This window comes from Enhydra lutris, unplaced genomic scaffold (assembly GCF_002288905.1).
Source record: "Enhydra lutris kenyoni isolate GAN:26980312 unplaced genomic scaffold, ASM228890v2 scaffoldscaffold42, whole genome shotgun sequence".
In the NCBI taxonomy this organism is placed as follows: domain Eukaryota; kingdom Metazoa; phylum Chordata; class Mammalia; order Carnivora; family Mustelidae; genus Enhydra; species Enhydra lutris.
The window spans coordinates 3,459,259-3,477,591 of NW_019154126.1; the positions used below are offsets into that span (position 1 = coordinate 3,459,259).

The 18,333-nt window shown below is 37.2% G+C and overlaps 1 protein-coding gene across 1 annotated transcript in view; it reads right to left on the reverse strand.

Moving 5' to 3' along the window:
- Positions 1-383: 383 nt before the first annotated feature.
- LOC111155496 (MLLT10, histone lysine methyltransferase DOT1L cofactor) overlaps positions 384-18,333 on the reverse strand; it is a 234,588-nt gene continuing 216,638 nt past the window's right edge. Inside the window, exons 18-25 of the mRNA XM_022515655.1 lie at positions 16,968-17,040; positions 14,078-14,232; positions 11,558-11,746; positions 11,043-11,131; positions 10,549-10,910; positions 9,416-9,512; positions 4,634-4,840; positions 384-2,168 (exon numbers count right to left, since the gene is read on the reverse strand). Coding sequence (XP_022371363.1) covers positions 2,124-2,168; positions 4,634-4,840; positions 9,416-9,512; positions 10,549-10,910; positions 11,043-11,131; positions 11,558-11,746; positions 14,078-14,232; positions 16,968-17,040 — 1,217 coding nt within the window. The 3' untranslated portion in view covers positions 384-2,123. The remainder of the gene's footprint in view (positions 2,169-4,633; positions 4,841-9,415; positions 9,513-10,548; positions 10,911-11,042; positions 11,132-11,557; positions 11,747-14,077; positions 14,233-16,967; positions 17,041-18,333) is intronic.

Here is an 18,333-nt window from a genome sequence, read left to right on the forward strand (position 1 = left end):
GAAAACTAGCACATAAAGATCAGATTTGCAGTTACCAGAGGGTGGGGACTGGAATGAGAGAGAACTGGATGAATGTGGTCAAATCCAATTAAAAATAAATCACTACTAGGATGTAATGTATAACATGAAGACAGTTAACACTGCTCTATGATAATTTGAAAGTTGTTAAGAGAATAAATACTAAGAGTTCTCATCACAAAGGAAAAAACTTTTTCTTCATTCTCCTGTTTTCGTATGGGCACGAGATTATGGAGGTTAACTAAACTTACTGTGGTGATCATTTCACAATAAAAATAAGCCAAATCATTATATCGTATACTTAAGCTTACTGTATGCCAATTATATCTTAATAAAACTGGAAAAAGAAATGGCACAGAGTTATAAACATTATTAAATTTTATTAACAAAAACTTTGTACATTTTAATACATGTGGAATTTTACATCTAGGTAAAATAACAACACATTCAAAATTTACCATTTATACAAATTGTTACAGAATAACAACCAGTGGGTTAAATAAGTAAAATAAACCACACCGATTTTTTTAATTATCTACAAAAGATTTGACTTTCTTTAAAATTCCCCTGAACATATAAAAATAAATTAATTTTACTTTTCAATTAAATCTACCAATTAGAAATATTACAAATCAAAATATCAATGTTATCTTATGAATTTTTCACAATACAAAACAGATTCACAAAACCTTATTTACAGAAATGAGGTAAGAACTGTGCAATGTTTAACCAAGAGACATATTGCAGAATTAACATGTTCTTCCAGCTAAGTACACAGTGGAGGTCTAATTACAGCTGGGTCTTTTCCACTAATAATTCACACATTTAAGAACAGTTCAATGATTACATCCCCAATTGTTCAATTTATACTCTGCCATACTGTCACACCAGGAATGTAGCTACCCAAAGTGTAAGGACTGTAAATACAAATTTCACCTGTTTCAGGAACTGTACTTGTTTTGCTTGTTTGTTTGAAATCACTCACTGTCAGTAAATGAAAAGTTGTTTAAATTAAGAAAAAAAAAATTCTTACCAAATCCACTCATTTTTCTTGTGACTCATTAGTGGATAAATACCCAGGTAATAGTTTTGCCTGAGCTATCTACAGTGGCATAGAAAGTTTTTAATAAAGGCAGAACCATGGGGAAGGCTGCTGGTGCAACACTGACTATCCCTACTACTTACTCACAAGGACTGACGGTAGTGCAAGCTCAGCTGTCTAGAGCCATTTCAACACAACGGAGGTACTAACAGGCACTTGATTCAGGCCAAACTCGACCAGCAGTTTCCAGAGTGGCCCCTCTTTCTGAAAGAAATCTTTTGCTTTGAATTGATCTGGTTCCCCCAGCAGCCTTAGAACTCACTTAACTCAAAATATGAGTAGTTACTTTAAAATATGAGTAGGTCTTAGCACTTTATATTTTAAAAAAAAGTATTTAGCAAAAGAAAATTACCTTTAGCAGAAGCAGACGTTACCATCCTAACTTGATTACCAAAATTGGCCAAATCCCATTATAAAGAAAATTTTTATAACAAAGATTGCCAAGTCCCAGTTGATGACCTATTAATTTGCAATATTTAACCAATAAAACTCCAATAGAAGATATTGGACAGTTCCTTAAAATTTGTCTTAAGATCTGACTCACAGCGCAAGCATACTGTAACCCCAACAAAAGACTATTTCATATTCTAACTGGTACAACAAAATCAAAGTTTATAAATGGAACAAGTCTTTAGTTTCGCTGTTCATCTCTCCAATTTATAACAAAATTAGTTGTGCACCAACTATATTAAATTCCTCTTAAGTTGATAAACTCATTGCATGTAATTATTTCGTTGACAAAAGTTAGTTATTAAATTTTTTTTTCAAAGTTCAAAAAAATCTGGGTTGAGGGATGGGGGATATATGGGAATTCCATTTCAGTGCAACAAAGCAACAAGAAAATTAACCAAACAAAGCCTTACAAGAAAGTCCTTGTGGCAATTAATCCTTTGTTGTGCAGTTCATTTCTTGTCGCATTTCTTCATAGGTGTAGGAGGGCTGCAATGGCAGCCAAAGGAAGTGCTAGAGCAGCAGGAGAGGCAATCTAGAGGTTTCTCAAGTGTCAACTTTTCTCTTGAGTGACAGGCCCAGTTTTATCACTAAGTCTCTGCAGTTAAACAAAATCAAAGGCATTATGTAAATGAACATGTGGCCCATGCTTGTGGTACTCTTAAACTGGAATTATAATGGAAATAAAAGATGGTATATATAGTGACTTCATTTTTTCCTAACAAATTGGCACGACTGCTTTTCAGCACAATAGGAAAGACATGAGTTTACTGGTAAACATTATCATCTGCTTTCTATTAACCTCAGCAGTTACAAAGACAGAAGGGCCATCTGAAGGACAGAACTCAGGGAACGGATGGAGAAATCATTCCCCAAATTGACTTCTCCACAAAAGTAGTAATGTGGTATTGGAGAAAATGAATTTTTTTATGGACTAACAAAGTCATGGGTTCTGATCCCACATGTGCCATTTGTCTCTTAAACTTTAACCTCTTTGAGTCTCCTTTTACTAATCTATAAAAAAATTGTAAAGTCCCTCGAGACTGAAATCACATATACTATTGTAATCTAACAAAGATGCCTGGCACATAGTGGGATACACATAAATATTATTTCCCAGCCTTGCTTTTCTCCCATTAGGTACTTAATACTGCTCATTTTGTTCTTATTTATTATTATAGTTTTCCATTAAAAAACACATTCCATCCTGTATCAGTCAGGAAAAGGGAGCTTGTAAATACAGGCACACCTCATTTTATTGTGGATCACTCCACTGAATTTTCCCCCAAACTGAAAGTTGGTGGCAACCTTGTGTCAAGCAAGTCTACTGGTACTACCTTTCCAATAGCATTTGATCAATTTGTATCTCTATGTCACGTTATTTTTTTTTCAAGATTTATTTATTTACTTATTTGACAGAGAGAGAGAGAGGAGATTACAAGTAGGCAGAGGAACAGGCAGAGAGAGAAGGGGAAGCAGGCTCCCTGCTGAGCAGAGAGCCCCTTGCGAGGCTTGATCCCAGGACCCTGAGATCATGACCTGAGCCTAAGGCAGAGGCTTATCCCACTGAGCCACCCAGGCACACTAAGTCATTCTTATAATATTTCAAACTCTTTCCATTATTATATTTGTTACAGGGATCTGTGACCAGTGATTACAACTCTCTGAATGCTCAGATGATGGTCAGCACATTTTTTTTAGCAATAAAAAGCATTTTTAAATTAAGGTATGTGCTTTGGTATTTTTTTAGCTATTACACTATTGCACACTTGACAGACTACCTTCAGTATAATGTAAACATAATTTTTATATGCACTGGGAAATAAAAACATTCATCTGACTCACTTTATTATAGTATTTGCTTTATTGCAGTAGTGTGGACCTGAATCTGCACTATCTCCAAGGTATGCCTGTAGTTTGCTTGTTAATGCAAGAAAAAAAAAACAGTATAAAAAGTCCCTAAATTAATACAGATTCACAGAGATTTCCCACATCTGTACAATATTGGAGAGGTGACTAGCTTTATGATAGTGACAGTAGTACTCACAATCAGAGACCAGGGGCAAACAAAGCATTGAAGAGTTAATGAAAACCAATTAATCCTGCATTTTGAACCAACTTGTTACTCAGTACAAACTCAAGTTTCTGAAGACTAACAGCACAGTAAACAACAAGCTTTTAAAGTAATGGGAAATAGCAAACATTGTGACTTTCCACACTGTGATTTGCCAAGTCTCCCACCTCATTCCTTCCCTTCTTCCTTTTCTGGACATCCAGTCTCCATTCTATATCCCAATATCCTTCCTCTAAGAGGGCTCTGTCTTGAACTCGAATTTAGGGCAAACACTTATACTCCAGTAAAGTAGAGCTAATTGAAGGGGAGAATTAATAGAAAGAAACAGCCTTAAAATGTGTGCTACTATATGTATAATACACTGTTCATGAATCCGCTTTTAATTTATCTTAACTGGTATATTGAAAGGGTAAGAGGCTATCACTGTAATGAAATTAATAATTTAAATTCCATTACAAATGTAATTATGATTTAGTTTCTTTTTAAAATTAATTTGGCAAAGTAACTGGAGTGCCCTAAAAATTTGTATATTAATTTTATTATAAGCATAATTCAGTTTTACAAAGTACTTTAAAGCAAAATAATAAAAATATTCCAAAATTATCTAGATTGGGTCTATAATTAAACAAATATAATGGAACAAAAGTTCATCAAAAAGCACCAACTACTATCTTTTGAATGGACTGTCCCATACCCCTTACTATAACTAAAATACACATTTTCATTTCCAATTTGGTAAATTATAAAACGTACTTCAAACCATATGCACAAATTTAAACTAAGGTACTTCAGGGGCTGTATAAATTGGCTTGGATCCTTCATGTTTACAATATCCAGCTGCTGAAGCAACTGGTTTTAAGAAGAAATTATCAGGGGAATAATACACTTTTTTTAAATAAGAGAGAAAAGCTAAAGAGACAGTCATCTCTGATTCCTCAGTAAAATTCTTTTTATGATTTCACTAGGTAAGACAGAGCAAAGACACTTACTGTTACTTTCTGACTGGCGTTGTCGCCGTGGATGGTGAGAAATGGGTTGGTGGTGGCTGGGTGGAGGGGCGGCGCCTGAGCTCCTGCCAGCAGGTTGTTGATGGGGATCTGCGTGGGCCCGGGGATCTGGAGCTGCTGCAGTTCTGGCGGGTGGTGCTGCTGGTGGTGCTGCTGCATTAACTGGTACAGGAGGGCCTGATGCTGCTCCTGAGGTCGAGAACATGTGGGAGAAGATGAGCTCCCAGTCCCAGAATTCAGCAGTCAGTAAAGCCTGACTTTTCTATTTTCTTCTTTACTTTAATAGGAGATATTTAAATATAAGTCACATACACACTACTAAGAAAGAAAACAGTATCTTATCTGGAAAAATATACTTTACTAGGTAATAACCATCTATTATAAAGGGTCAGTATTACTAGTGAACGGCTTCTTTTCAAAACAGGGCAAACAAATATAGGAGACCTTATTCAAATTAGGTTGTCCATGATAATTAAGGGCAACAGCAACTTGGAAGTCATTAAGTTATCTGGATCTGACTTTAGAATAATGCGCCATTCTCATTCCCAATTCTGGGAACAAAAAAGTAACTTTTAAAGTTCTCATTCATGCCAACAGAGAGTATGCCCTTGGTATAGTTATGAGATTATTATTTGCAGCAAGTATGTATGTGATTTCTTGAGTGTTTACTATGTGCCAGGCACTGTCCTGAGACATATCAGCAGGGGGGGGAGGGATCTCTGCCCTTCTGTGGCTCATCCTGAGGCGGAGAGAGAGACCAACAAAATATTAAGATACGATTACTGGTAAGGACCAGGGTAAACAGGAATGTGTGGGAGACAGTATTGGGGGGGTGGAAATCTCAAATAGGTAGGTCAGGGTGATTCTCAATTGGACAAAGACTTGGAGGCAAGGAGGGAATTCACTACGTGGATATGGAGAAAGGGAGGGGATTTCTAGGAAGAAGGAAACATCCAGGGCTAAGGGGTTATGTGGGAGCATATCCCAAGCGTGACTGAGGACTAGCAAGGAGACCAGGGGCAGGCTGGGGACAACTGAACAAGGAGGAGACAAGGGGAGAATGTGGGCCTCATGCTGGTGGGCCAAGAACACTCTGGCTTTTACTCAAAGTGATACAGGAAAGAAGGGGAAGGTTTTAAGCCAAGGAGTGACACAATCTGACTCAGGACTTGATGGATTCAATGGGAGGCATCAGACAAGAGTGAAGTATGATTGAGAGGTTTTGGGCTTGTGCAACTACAAATCAGTGTTCCTGTTGGCTGAGGTAGGCAAAACTATGTGTGGAGCAGGTTTGTGACAGATCAGCAGTTCAGTTTTGGACATACTATGCTTGAAATGTCTATTTCAAAACACCCTAGTGGAGATACCAAGAAAGCAATTGGATACAGAAGTTTGAAATTCCAGAAAGGGGCCTGGCCTGAAGATGTAACATCCGCACATATTTAATACTGGACTGGAGAACGGCATTTGAAGCTCTATGACTGGAGGAAATCGTTGAAATTCTAGGTTACTCTGAAAGTGAGAGGCTGCGGTGAAGAGAGGAATGAATGGTTGGGCTGGAATAACACGGCGGTAACCTGGGCTCCTGAAGCCTAAGGAAGAAAGTGTTTCAAGGAGGAGGGAGTGATCAACTCTGTCAAATGTTGTTGCCAGATCAAAGAAGAAGGACAACTGTCCACTGGTTAGCAGAATGAAGGCCATCTGGGAGGAGACAGCAAGCAGAGAAACAGGACAGCAATTGGTGGGGGGAGGAGGGTTAAGCATGAATTTTTCTTAAGATGGGACAAGTCAGGATGCCTCAGAAGAAAATGTGCCGCTTGTAAACGAACAAACTTCACCCCACAATCTTGGCTGACAAAGGAAAGATAGAATTTAAACCACTTCAGTTCTTGTCTCTGAGCAACAATGTGTGTGCTAAAACCTCCTTAACGAATCATGTTCTAAAAATGAGACGTCTGGGGCGCCGGGGTGGCTCAGTTGGTTAAATGGATGCCTTCGGCTCGGGTCATGATCCCAGGGTCCTGGGATAGAGCCCCATGTTGAGCTCCCTGCTCAGTGGAGAGCCTGCTTCTCCCTCTCCCTCAGCCTGCTGCTCTGCCTACTTGTACTCTCTATCTGTGTCAAATAAATAAAACCTTTAAAAAAAAACAAAAGAAATGAGTCATCTATATGTACTATTACTAATAATAGTCTTGTTTAAGAGGAAGGACCCCAAATAAACCATATTTTTAATATTTCATATTAAGATGAGAGATAAAACAAGATCACATTTTAGTGCAAGCATTAAAGAATTTATATACAAGCTATCTTTATACCACTGTAAGAACAGTAACAGTGAAAATGATGATCCATGATCAGAAACAAGTATTTTCAATATATTTTTGACTAAAGTAAAAAAATGGGAAGAAATATTTTACTTATTTATAACAATTTTTTGAATTTTTTAAAAGATTATTTATTCATTCATTCATTCATTCATTCATTTATTGAGAGAGACGAAGGAGAGACCTACAGAGAGAATGAGAGAGAGAGAGCAGGAGCAGGGGGAAGTGGTACGGGGGTGGCGTACCCCCACCACACACTTAGTCAATTCTTCCTCTCTTCCAAGATACCTATTCCACATTTGCTTCTCTCCTCTGACCACCAATATCTTTATTTCCCCCAGCTGATGCCTTTAATTCTTTATTTTTTTTTTTTAAGATTTTATTTATTATTTGAGAGAGAGCACAAGCAGGGGAGGGACAGGAGAGGGAAAGTAGACTCCCAACTGAGCAGGAATATGAGCCTTGATCTCAGGACCCTGGGATCATAACCTAAGCCGAAGGCAGATGCTTAACCAACTGAGCCACGCAGGCGCCCCTGATACCTTTAATGTAATTCTGAAAATTAAAAACCTTAAAAGTGGGTTTCCTCAACCTCCTATCATAAAAGCCCTCTGACAGCTGTTCTGCCTGCCCTCTTCATACAGTGGAATGCTGCTCTCCATTCCCCTCCCTTTCCGTCCCCTATGAAGTACTTTGCTGCTCTGTTATCCTTCCTCTCCCCTGTTCCCATCAACATAAACATGTGCTGTCATATTCCCTCTCAGACCATGTCTTTCTTCCGTTAGCTGCTCATTTCTCTGCTTTTTTAGAGTGAAGTGTCTGGAGCTGCCAATACTCCATCTTCACTTTCCCTCCTGCCATTTTCTTTGGAACCATTTGAGGAGGTTTTTACTTCTCACCACAATTGTCAAAACCTCCAGGCAGCCAAATCCAACAGTCAATTTACTTGTCCTCCCAGAAGTATTTTTACATAGCCAAGTCCTTCCTTTGTTGATACATTTTCTTCACACGGACCCAAGGACACCACTTCTCAGTTCTCTTAACTCACTGGTCTCTTTTTCCCCACATCCTTTACTAGATTATGCTCCTCTTCCAGGATAGCCAGGGCTCAGTCCTTAGATATCAGTCCTCATTCCCTACGGATCTCATACAATCTTGTAAAGTGCCATATATGCAGCAATGCCCCCAAATTTGTTATTTCCAACTGCATCCTTTCCCTGGACTCCAGACTCACACAACTGTCCAGTCCACATCCTACTTAAATACCTAAATAGACATCTCCAACTTAGTACGTCTGTAACAGAACTTGTGGTTTCTCTCCAAAACCAGCTGTTCCTCTAGGTCTTCCAAATCTCAGTAAACTGCAACATCCCATTGTTTAGAACTCTTCCTTACCTTGAATGTCTGACAAACAAGTCTTACTGGTTTTATCTTCAAAATACACAGTCCCAGATGGTTCCCCCCAGTTATCCTATTTTAGAAACCACATCTCCTACCTGGACTACTCCAATAGCCTCCCTGCTTCTCCTTTTGCTACTATCTCCCCTCCCAACACATACAATTTTCTGCACAATGACTACTAATCTTTAAAAAATGGGAATTGTTATATGTCACTATTCTGTTCAAATCTTCCAATTAATTCTTTAAAATAATCCTGAAGAAAAAGTGAGGATATATGAAACAAGATTTTTAAAGTTGAGATAATTACTTAAAATAATATACTATATACTGTTTTGATACATTTGAAAGTTTTCACAAAAGTTTTTTAAAAAATCACCAATGGCATCATATCATACTCAAAATCTAAATTTCCTGCCACAGACAGCCAAACAAGGCTCACCAGGGACTTTCTCTCCTCTGCATCAGCCTCTCTCTCATTTTGCAGTCATGCCGGCCGTCTTTCTAGTCCTCAAAACATAAACACATGTGATCTTTTCCACTGCTAGTCTTCCATTCTCCTGAGTCAAAAATTCATGTTCCTTCAACTTTTATTCAGGTCTAAGCTCAAAAGTCACCTACCCAAAGAGGCAAGACTCCACTATCTAAAATTAGCCTCTCGTCCCACTGTTCCTTTATCCCTTTACCTTCCCTCATTTTTCTTCTCAGTGCCAATCACTACCAAAACCATACATTTGCTTATTGTCCACCTCCACTGTCAGAATGAAACCCCATGAAAATACAAAGTCTTAACTCATCATCACATTACCGGAGTCTAAAAGAGTACCCCAGTACATGTTCTAATACTTGTAAATCAATCAATATAATGTCACTACAGGTACTGTGGACTATACCAAATGGCAAGACAAAGTATTCTGGGGGTTATGCATCCAGTAATGCTATTTCACAAAGTGGGTAAGTCTATACCCAAGCTAAATGTCTATTACAACTTAGAACACTTGCTCCTAACAAAAATCAAATATTATCAAAAGGAAGAACTTACTGGCGTGAGCTGTTGAGAATTTAACAACTGCTGAAACTGCTGTTGGTGAAGAAATATTTGTCTTTGCTGGTCAGAAAGTAATCCTAGTCCTGAGGCACTGAAAAACGATTAAAATTCTTACTTTCTCCTATATACTGTTAATGTTTTTTAAAATGTAAAACGAAAGACAACTTTTCAATTTGGTGTTTAATGAGTTAACAAGTCAAATCTTTAAATATAATACTTTCTGATAACGATCACATACAAATTTCTTTTTTCTCTCTCTCTGTGTATACAGGTAAATAAGAATTCACATTGTCAAGAAATGTTTTGTTTTCCTTTTTATTATAAACCAAGAAGGCACTCAGTACTTTATGGAATAGAAATTTAAATGTGTTTATAACACACACATAATTTTTAATTATCCAAGGATAATTTAACCCACACTAAATAACACGTATGTAAAACAAGGAAAAATCCCAACTACTAATTGACTTGACCTAACCTTTTTTTAATGGTCCCAATGGAGAGTAAAATTAAACACCAAAGAAAAGGGAGCCAGAAAAATAGTTTACTAGTATCCACTGCAAATCCATTTAAAACAATTTATTCCTCAAATGTATGTCCAGTAACAACATGGCTTTAATCCCCTTAATTTTGAACAAACAGTCAAATGAAAGTCCAGTACCATGAAAACAGTTTCACTCACAGGAAATTCAAGATCATTTGATATAGGCACTGATTCCTATATCAAAATCTTTAATTATAAAATTAGCAGAACTGCATAGTTGGATTCTGAGAAATCAATATTCACTCATATGTGATCCTCATTACAATATTCTTTTTCTTCAATATGTAGGATACATGAAGACAATATACAAGGGGAGATAACACAGATCAAGAATGAAATTTTTAGCACAGAATACATTTAATGTTTTATTACTAAAAGTGATTTAACTTTGTTTTAATTTGAATTAAATTTCAAACATAAATGGCTCTCAAAGTAATACACTTAATCTAAAAGTTTGCTAGTTTTCATTTCCTGTTGATTACATCTACAAGAAGCACATTAAAAAATCCCAATCTGAAAGCATGGACAATGCTGGTACTCTGTTGCACTCAAGAACCCAAAATAGATTAAGTGAGTTTCTTACCTGTTCGTCAGTGTAGCTGGCATTGGATGTGTTGCATTAGGTGGTACAGTTGTATGGGTGAGGGGGGTAGGGTTCTGGGATATTGTGACAGGGGTCTGAATAACCCCATTTAAAGCTCCTACAATGCCATTAATTGCCAGTTGGTTACCTGGCAAAGCTCCAATTATTCCACCCACTGCAGGCACTGCAGGAATGGTGGATGTTACAGTCTGCATTCCACTAGCCAGTGCCCCCACCGTCACACCATTGACCTGCTGCACTCCACTAACACCCGAGCCCTGCTGCGCTGGACTCTGCCCAGCAGGAGGGGGAGTAGAAAGAGCAGAAGAGCTGCTGGTGCTTTGTCCACTGGAGGTTAAGTCCTAATGTAAGAAAGAACAGAAACTTAAGTCAGAACACAGCAAAACTGTTTAAAATCATCTTAAACCATTTAATGTGGTATACTACTGTTTGTAAAAAAAACATGGAAATGAAACTAACCACACCAAAATTACCTGATTTAATACAGGAAGAGAATTATCAGGTAAAAAGCTGTTTCCTAGATGAGGGCTCTTACTGCTGTTCAAGGAATCAGTGGTAGGAGCTAGAATAATAAAAGACAAAAAGAAACCTATTTACCCTGTTACATTACATTTTGTGTAAGATTAAAGGCTTATCTAAAAGCTTATCCTGAAGCCCACATTAAAAACACTTAAATATTAAGTCTTGCTATGCCTAATACCAGTTTAAAGGGAAAAATCTATAACTCTATTGAATACTATGGCTTTAAATCAATAAAAAGATCATTATACATTTAAATAACTATTATAGTTAAATTATGTCCTAAACAAGTTAGAGCAAATTCAAGTTGATCACTTGACAGATTCTTCATGTTCTTTGAAAATAACCTATCATTCCTCTTCTACATCTTCATATAACTGGTAACTAGTTATTATTCACTTATTATGAGAAAGATCCTAAAAGTCTATCCTACTTTCGTTAGATATGCAATAAATACTTTCATACTTACCATTCTGTGCTGAAAATGCATGCATTTGATGAGATGGACTAGGATTTGTTGTTATTGTTGGAAAAGGCACTGAGAGCTGTGCATTCAATAACTGAAGACGTTCCTTTTTGGCTGTCAAGTTTTTAATCTGCTCTTCCAATCTCCGATTTTCAACTTGAAGTTGGTGTAATGACTTCAGCATTCCCAAAACTAGCAAACATTTGCATGGTTTTAATAAAGACAAGTTCCCACACAGGACTACGTATTTTACAGACCTAAGTATCAGTAACTTTAAAAATAAGTTAAAATAGAGTAGAAATTCTGTAAAGCATTTTCAAATCACTAGGTTTAGTTTCTAAATTTATATGTAGATACAAATATACCACAATATATTATGTATATATAAGCATAAAGGGATACTGGTCCTAGATGTACCTTCTGGAAACTTTGTTGCCACATATCAAAAAACCCACCCATCTGGTCTAGGTAGTTTTCATTCTCAAAGAAAACTGACATTTTATTTTCACCAAAATAAAAACCTAATTAAAAATTCAAAGTGCCTGCCATCAGTTTTCGTTAAAATCATGTTTAAAATGGGAAAGAGTCATACCAATATCCTTCCCCACAATAAAGAGTTATTGTGTGCTGCCTGGTCAAGCTAAGCGCGCCTCCAGAGCAGGGCGAGAGGCCGCCCAGCCCCGCCGCCCCGCCGTCGCCAGGCCTGCGGATCCGCACATCGCCCAGCAGGGCGCAGTGTGCGCGCACCACAGCCCCCACGCCGGGCTCCCGGAGAAAGATCGTCTGTAACCAGGCAGTTTCTGTCCTGCCTCATCACCTCAAATACAGTTTCAACTCCTTCCACAACTCGGGACTTCTCAACTGACAACACTGAGTAGTTCTGCCAGGGTGATGGACACTTTAAAAGTTCTACGTACACATATTAAAAAGTTGTATTTGTTTAACATGCCCTCAGGGCCTTCAAAAGACACAAGGGAGATGGTAGAGACATATATGGTCATTTCCCAAGGATTTAACTTTTATCCCCTCCTCTTCAAGATGCTACACAGAAACCCTCAGTGTACCCAAATGAGATGCAATAAGATGAAGCTAAACCTGTCCTCCAGCTATCATGTTTAAAGGATTATCCTGGCATGAATTTCCTCACAATTAGCATTTTTCTGGCAAGGTACCATTCATAAAACAAAACAAAACACACAAAAAACCCCTAAAATACCAATTTACAGCACTTGTCTACTAACAACAAAAATTTGTTTTGATACAATAAAGCAATAAAAGCCTATATCCCAAAATGATAAAAACTACCTATTTTTTCCCCAAAAAAACATATATCCTTTAACATGAGGCCACTTCCCCAGTTCACTGCCACTTAGAGTAACTTTGCTCTTTTTGGCATTTTTCAACCATCATCCTAATACTTAACATTGAAAAATACTAAATATGTACATAAAACACATATATGTATATAAAACACATAAATATGTATATAAAACACATATACATAATTTAGTAATACAAAATATATATAAATTTAGCAATTCTTATTCTTTTTCACCTAATTAAAAAATTAAGAAGACGGTTGGCATACTTGACTATATGCATTTTTATTTTTACCTTTTCAAAACTATTTCTAGGTGCGGGGAGAAGTAGCAGAGGGAGAGGGGGAGAGAATCTCAAGCAGAATCACCACTGAGCGAGGAGTCTGACATAGGGCTTGACCTCCCAACCCTGACATCACGACCCTGAGGATCACGACCTAACCTGAAACCAAGAGTTTCACTCAACCAAGTGAGCCACCCAGGCGCTCCTGACTAAATGCATTTTTTAAAATGAATTCTCCAAAGGTAATCAAGTTTTCTTCAATTAAGCTAAGAGAAGATATGACTCATGTATTTTAGTAAAATTTAAAAATGGTAAGAACAGGGGCAGGTGCCTGGGTGGCTGTTGTTAGGCGTCTGCCTTCGGCTCAGATCTGGTCCTGGGGTCCTGGGATCAAGCCCCACATTGGGCTCCAAGTTCAGCGGGACACCTGCTTGTCCCTCTCCCACTCCCCTGCTTGTGTTCCCTCTCTGTCTCTCTCTGTCAAATAAATAAATAAAATTTTTTTTAAAAAGTTTAAAAATTCATAAGAACAAAGTACCAATATTAAAATAATTTAAAACAGTAAGAATAACCACTGAACAGAGAAGTGCTTACTGTGAGCTAGGCAATGCTCTTCACAGTTTTTATGCCATTTAATACCCAAAACAACACTGTGATATAGGTATATTATTATTCCCACTCTACAAATGGGAGATAACGTACACATCAGGAAACTTGCCCAAGATCCTAGCATTAGTAACAGGTAAATATAAGACCAGTGGTAAAATTGTAGAATCTGTTCTATTAAAACACTACAGTACACTTTCTTGCCATATTATATAAAACAATCTCATAATTTTACTACTATTGATGAAATGTGACTGCTGCATCTATCCATCTGTCTGTCCATCCATCTTTTAAAGACATGAAAAGAATACTTACTGTCACTGGGAGTACCCTGTTCTAATAAAAACTGCTGTCCTTCACTCCACTGCCTCTCCAAAAGCTGTTCTATGCTGGCTGCTACTGGAGGCAGATTTTCCAAACTGCTGTTGACTGGTTGATCATAGCGAATTTGTAAGCTGCTTACAGGAGATCTGTTGAAAATATTAATTCTCAGTTTAAACAGAAAGAGAGTGCATTCACATTTCTCACCTTACGCTGACCCTTCCCCTGTAAAGTCTTCTAACTCCAGGCTGCCTACACTGAAGAATGATAAAACCATAATCCACCCTAAAATTGAGTAATTACCATTCTTCCTCCCCAAATTATAAAATCAGGGGAATAGCTAGCTATTCTCGGTAATTAAAAACCATTAGAAAATAAAAACAACCCCTCAATAATCTCTGAAACAGGCTGTAAAAGAACCTGATATAGCTTTAGACAAAAGGGGGAAAGACAGTATTAGAAAACGTGAAAATAAATAGCCAGAAGAGAGGAGTTCCACCATTCTGCTTTAATACACAAAATATCAAGAGTAACACTGTGCAATTATAATAATGTAGAAGGCATTTTATTTTACATCCAACAGAATCTCAAATATTAGCAAAAAGAAATTCTTAATAATAATTGAAGTAGCCTTTTGTTATAAAGTCAAAAATACAGATTTTCTAGTATTGACAGGATTAAGGAACATTAGCAAGATTAAAGTAAGTTTTATTTGAACCCTCTATACAAATTTTTCTAAAATGTCTTGGATCTGTACTTCAAGTGGTAATAACTTCAGTCTTCCAAAACAAATATTACTTATATTAAGATGAACGTGTAATGTTCTCGCATCCTTTTTGTTTTAAATTCGTAAATGTGGCCATTTCTGCTCTCCAGCCTCCAAGCTAACACAGTACATTAGTAAAGGGCTTTAGGCTTTCCAGTGTGTTTCCACATAATTATCTCATATGATCTTCGTAACAGCCTCATGAGTAGTCAAAACCTGGTTATTGGTTCCATTTCCATATGAGGAAAAGAGGATGGGGTTTTAGTGACTTGTGCAAAGATACACTGCTGGGCAGAGCTGGACGCAGCTCGGGTGTTCCAACAGCCCACTAGCGTTCTGCCACTGCCTCGGTGTGCTTCTCTACTAAATCTCCTTCAACAACAAGTTAAACAAATGAGGTTTTTTCATTCCTCAAGTAAGTATCACGTGCTCCATACAGTTGACCATCCCTCTCAAAATAGTACATTATACCAAGATAATTTAGGTTATTACCTTTCAGGCTGATTTTTAAAGGGTAATATAAAGTTGGAAATATATGCTAAAAATAATTTGGTAAAATTTATTGCTTTAAATGTTTTATCCATTTACCCAATGAAAAACTAAGAACTATGCGAAGCAAAATAACACTGAGGGATCTTGCAAAATTTCTGGATAGCTTCTATGATATTTTAAGCTTAAGAGGGGAATACAGAAATGCTTCCTCCACTAAACTTATGAGCAAAAGCCCATTAGTTTTTTTCTATGAAAAGAAGAATAAAATAGTACAGAAATAATCATAGCATAAAATTATAGATTATTCGGTTGATGTTAATCAGTGTGTACTTCAGATTCCTAGTTGGAAAAGAAGGGATATTTCATTTCCTCCAGAAATCAATTAGGAAAAATAATACTACTTTTAGGTCACCAGGAATTTTACAGGAAAAGACACTACTAGAAAATACCAAAATTAGAGGTTATCGAACCAATCTGATAAAGATGTTTCTTAAGACATTACCAATATATGAGCAACATAACAACAGATATTATTGGTATCTTTGCATAAAAATCTTAATTTTTAACAGACTTTTTGAGTTCTCACAGTTGAAAAATGTTCATTTCTCACAGTGGAAAAAAGACTCTAGAATGGGCTTTTAACCTCCTGTTCTCCATTCTCACCTAGTCTAACTGTGTTTGAGGCAGAGTTTACAAAATTAAAGAGCAGAGAGAAAAAAAACTGGAAGAAGGTACAGAAGCTGAAATAAGAAGACAATTAATAAAAAGAGAGTCACCGCCTAAAGTTCCATTGTTTTCTATAAATTGATACAACATTCCCTTCTGCCATACTCCCCACTGAGAACAGAAGATGTGGGGCACTTGGACTGTGCTCAGAGAAATTCGACCCTTCCCGTAGAACTCTGGTAAGAATTCTGCTAACAGAATAACCTTACATACATTACGTAAGACACCTAAACTCTATCATAATAGTATTTACGGCCATTTCACAGAACAATGTAACAATCTGTTATACTTAGATTCAAACAATTTTAGGAGCTAGAGAGATTTTTTTTCAAAAGTTTATTTTTTTCTTAGTAAACTCTACACCTAATTGGGACTCAAACTTACGACCCAAACATCAAGAGCTCAATGCTCTTCTGATTAAGCCAACCAGGTACCCTTGCAAGAACAGAGGGATTTTTACAAACGAGCCCCAAGAACTAGGAACTAGAGATCAAAGGGTTAAGTGCACTGCCCACAACAGAGCTAAAACTGGAACCCAAAGTTGAAAGTGTTGAGTATTACACCTTTAAGAGGTTTAAAGACTACTTCATGACAAAAAAGAATTAGCCAAATTAATGTAGTTAATAGTACCAGCAGCTAAATATACAAATGATAAAAACAAGAGAGTTGAAACTCATTGGAAATCTAAGAAAAGGGATGTCTTCTGAAAAGCTTAGAAATCTAACCACGTGTTTAATATTTAAATTAATTTAGAATCATTTTTCTTGACAGTCCAGACTGCTTCTTATCTACAGAATGCTTTTACAGCCCCACAAATGTATGCTCTGATACGAGATAAAGAAGTTCCCAAATCTCAAAATGTTTCCTTTGCCTATACTGGGCAGAGTAAATAATGCTTACCGTGGTGAGAGACTTCCTCGGGGTGAGCTTCCTCTGCCAACAAGGCTGCGGCTATTGTCTCCAAGATCTTGATCTGCAGTGTAAATATTTCATAGCTGATAAAGTGACTCTCACTAGATAAGAGGTTTTTTAAGCTCTTGCCCTGATTTTTCCTAAAACATACATAAAACCTTTACCACTACCTTTGCAGTTACTATGAAAGTAGAAGATCTAGTATGTTGCTAGTTCAGAATTGCTGAACTGTGGCATGTAAGGCGTTGTCTCTACACGTTTTTGTGGGTGTAGAAGGCCATGGATTATGTTCCGTTCTTTCATTCCTTTCAATTTTACAGCACAGAAGCGTGGTATGCATTTGCAGTACCCTCCCCTCAGCCACTTTTAATTTCTACGGTTAAAGTAATGAATCACAGCTGTGGACAGCTAATCTGTATGCTTATCACAGCAAATCCTTATGCTTTGTATTTTTTAACACTTTGCATCCCAAGACAAGTCATAAAATGCATAATGTATTACACAGAGCCACACACCGTAACTAAAATTACATATATTACATGGATCCTCACACCAAGAATAAAACTGAACACCAAAAATTTAAGTTGATAAAAACAAGTAGGAATAGTCTGTACTTAAAAAGGAAAAAATTAGTTTCTTCAAAATAATTCTCCGAATTAAGATAATTCACCGAATTATCTCTGCTTGAAAAGTAACTTGTATTTCTCCTATAGTCAGTTCCTTCTAAAATCACCCTATCTGGCGTCTTTCAAGGTTGTCCTCCCCTTATACTGAGGCAGGTAACCTCTGACCCTTAAAGGGTAAAGACATGACTGATCCATTCTTGGTGAACTGCTAAACCCATTCCCTTCCCCCAAACAGGCATGACTACTTGGACATGTCAACAAATCCTTAAGGATGGAATGAAACAAAGCAAATCCAGTGGCTCATTAAAACAGTACAAGAGGCAAATGCTACAAAATGTCAACTGGTAAAAATTCACAGGATTACTAAACACTGTAGAAATTCTCTAACAGGATTTTTTTTAACCAAGTTTGTGTAATGCAATTTCATGAATTATGCAAATAAAGGTTTAGGCTATTCACAGAAAAGCCTAGTGTTATGTTACTTTCATTGCACAGAACTGAGAACTGAACACATCAATCACAAAAGTCACAGGAGACATTGTTGCATTCCTGCCTGCTGATGGCTCTGCTTAAACATTTACATTTCAGACAGTAAAAAAGCACATCACTGTTTTGCAGCACAGCACACTATTTACTTCCAACTGTGGTGGGGGGCAGTGGGGGGCAGTGGGGGGCAGTGGGGGGCAGTGGGGGGCGGGGTGCAGCACAATCCTATATCTACCACACCT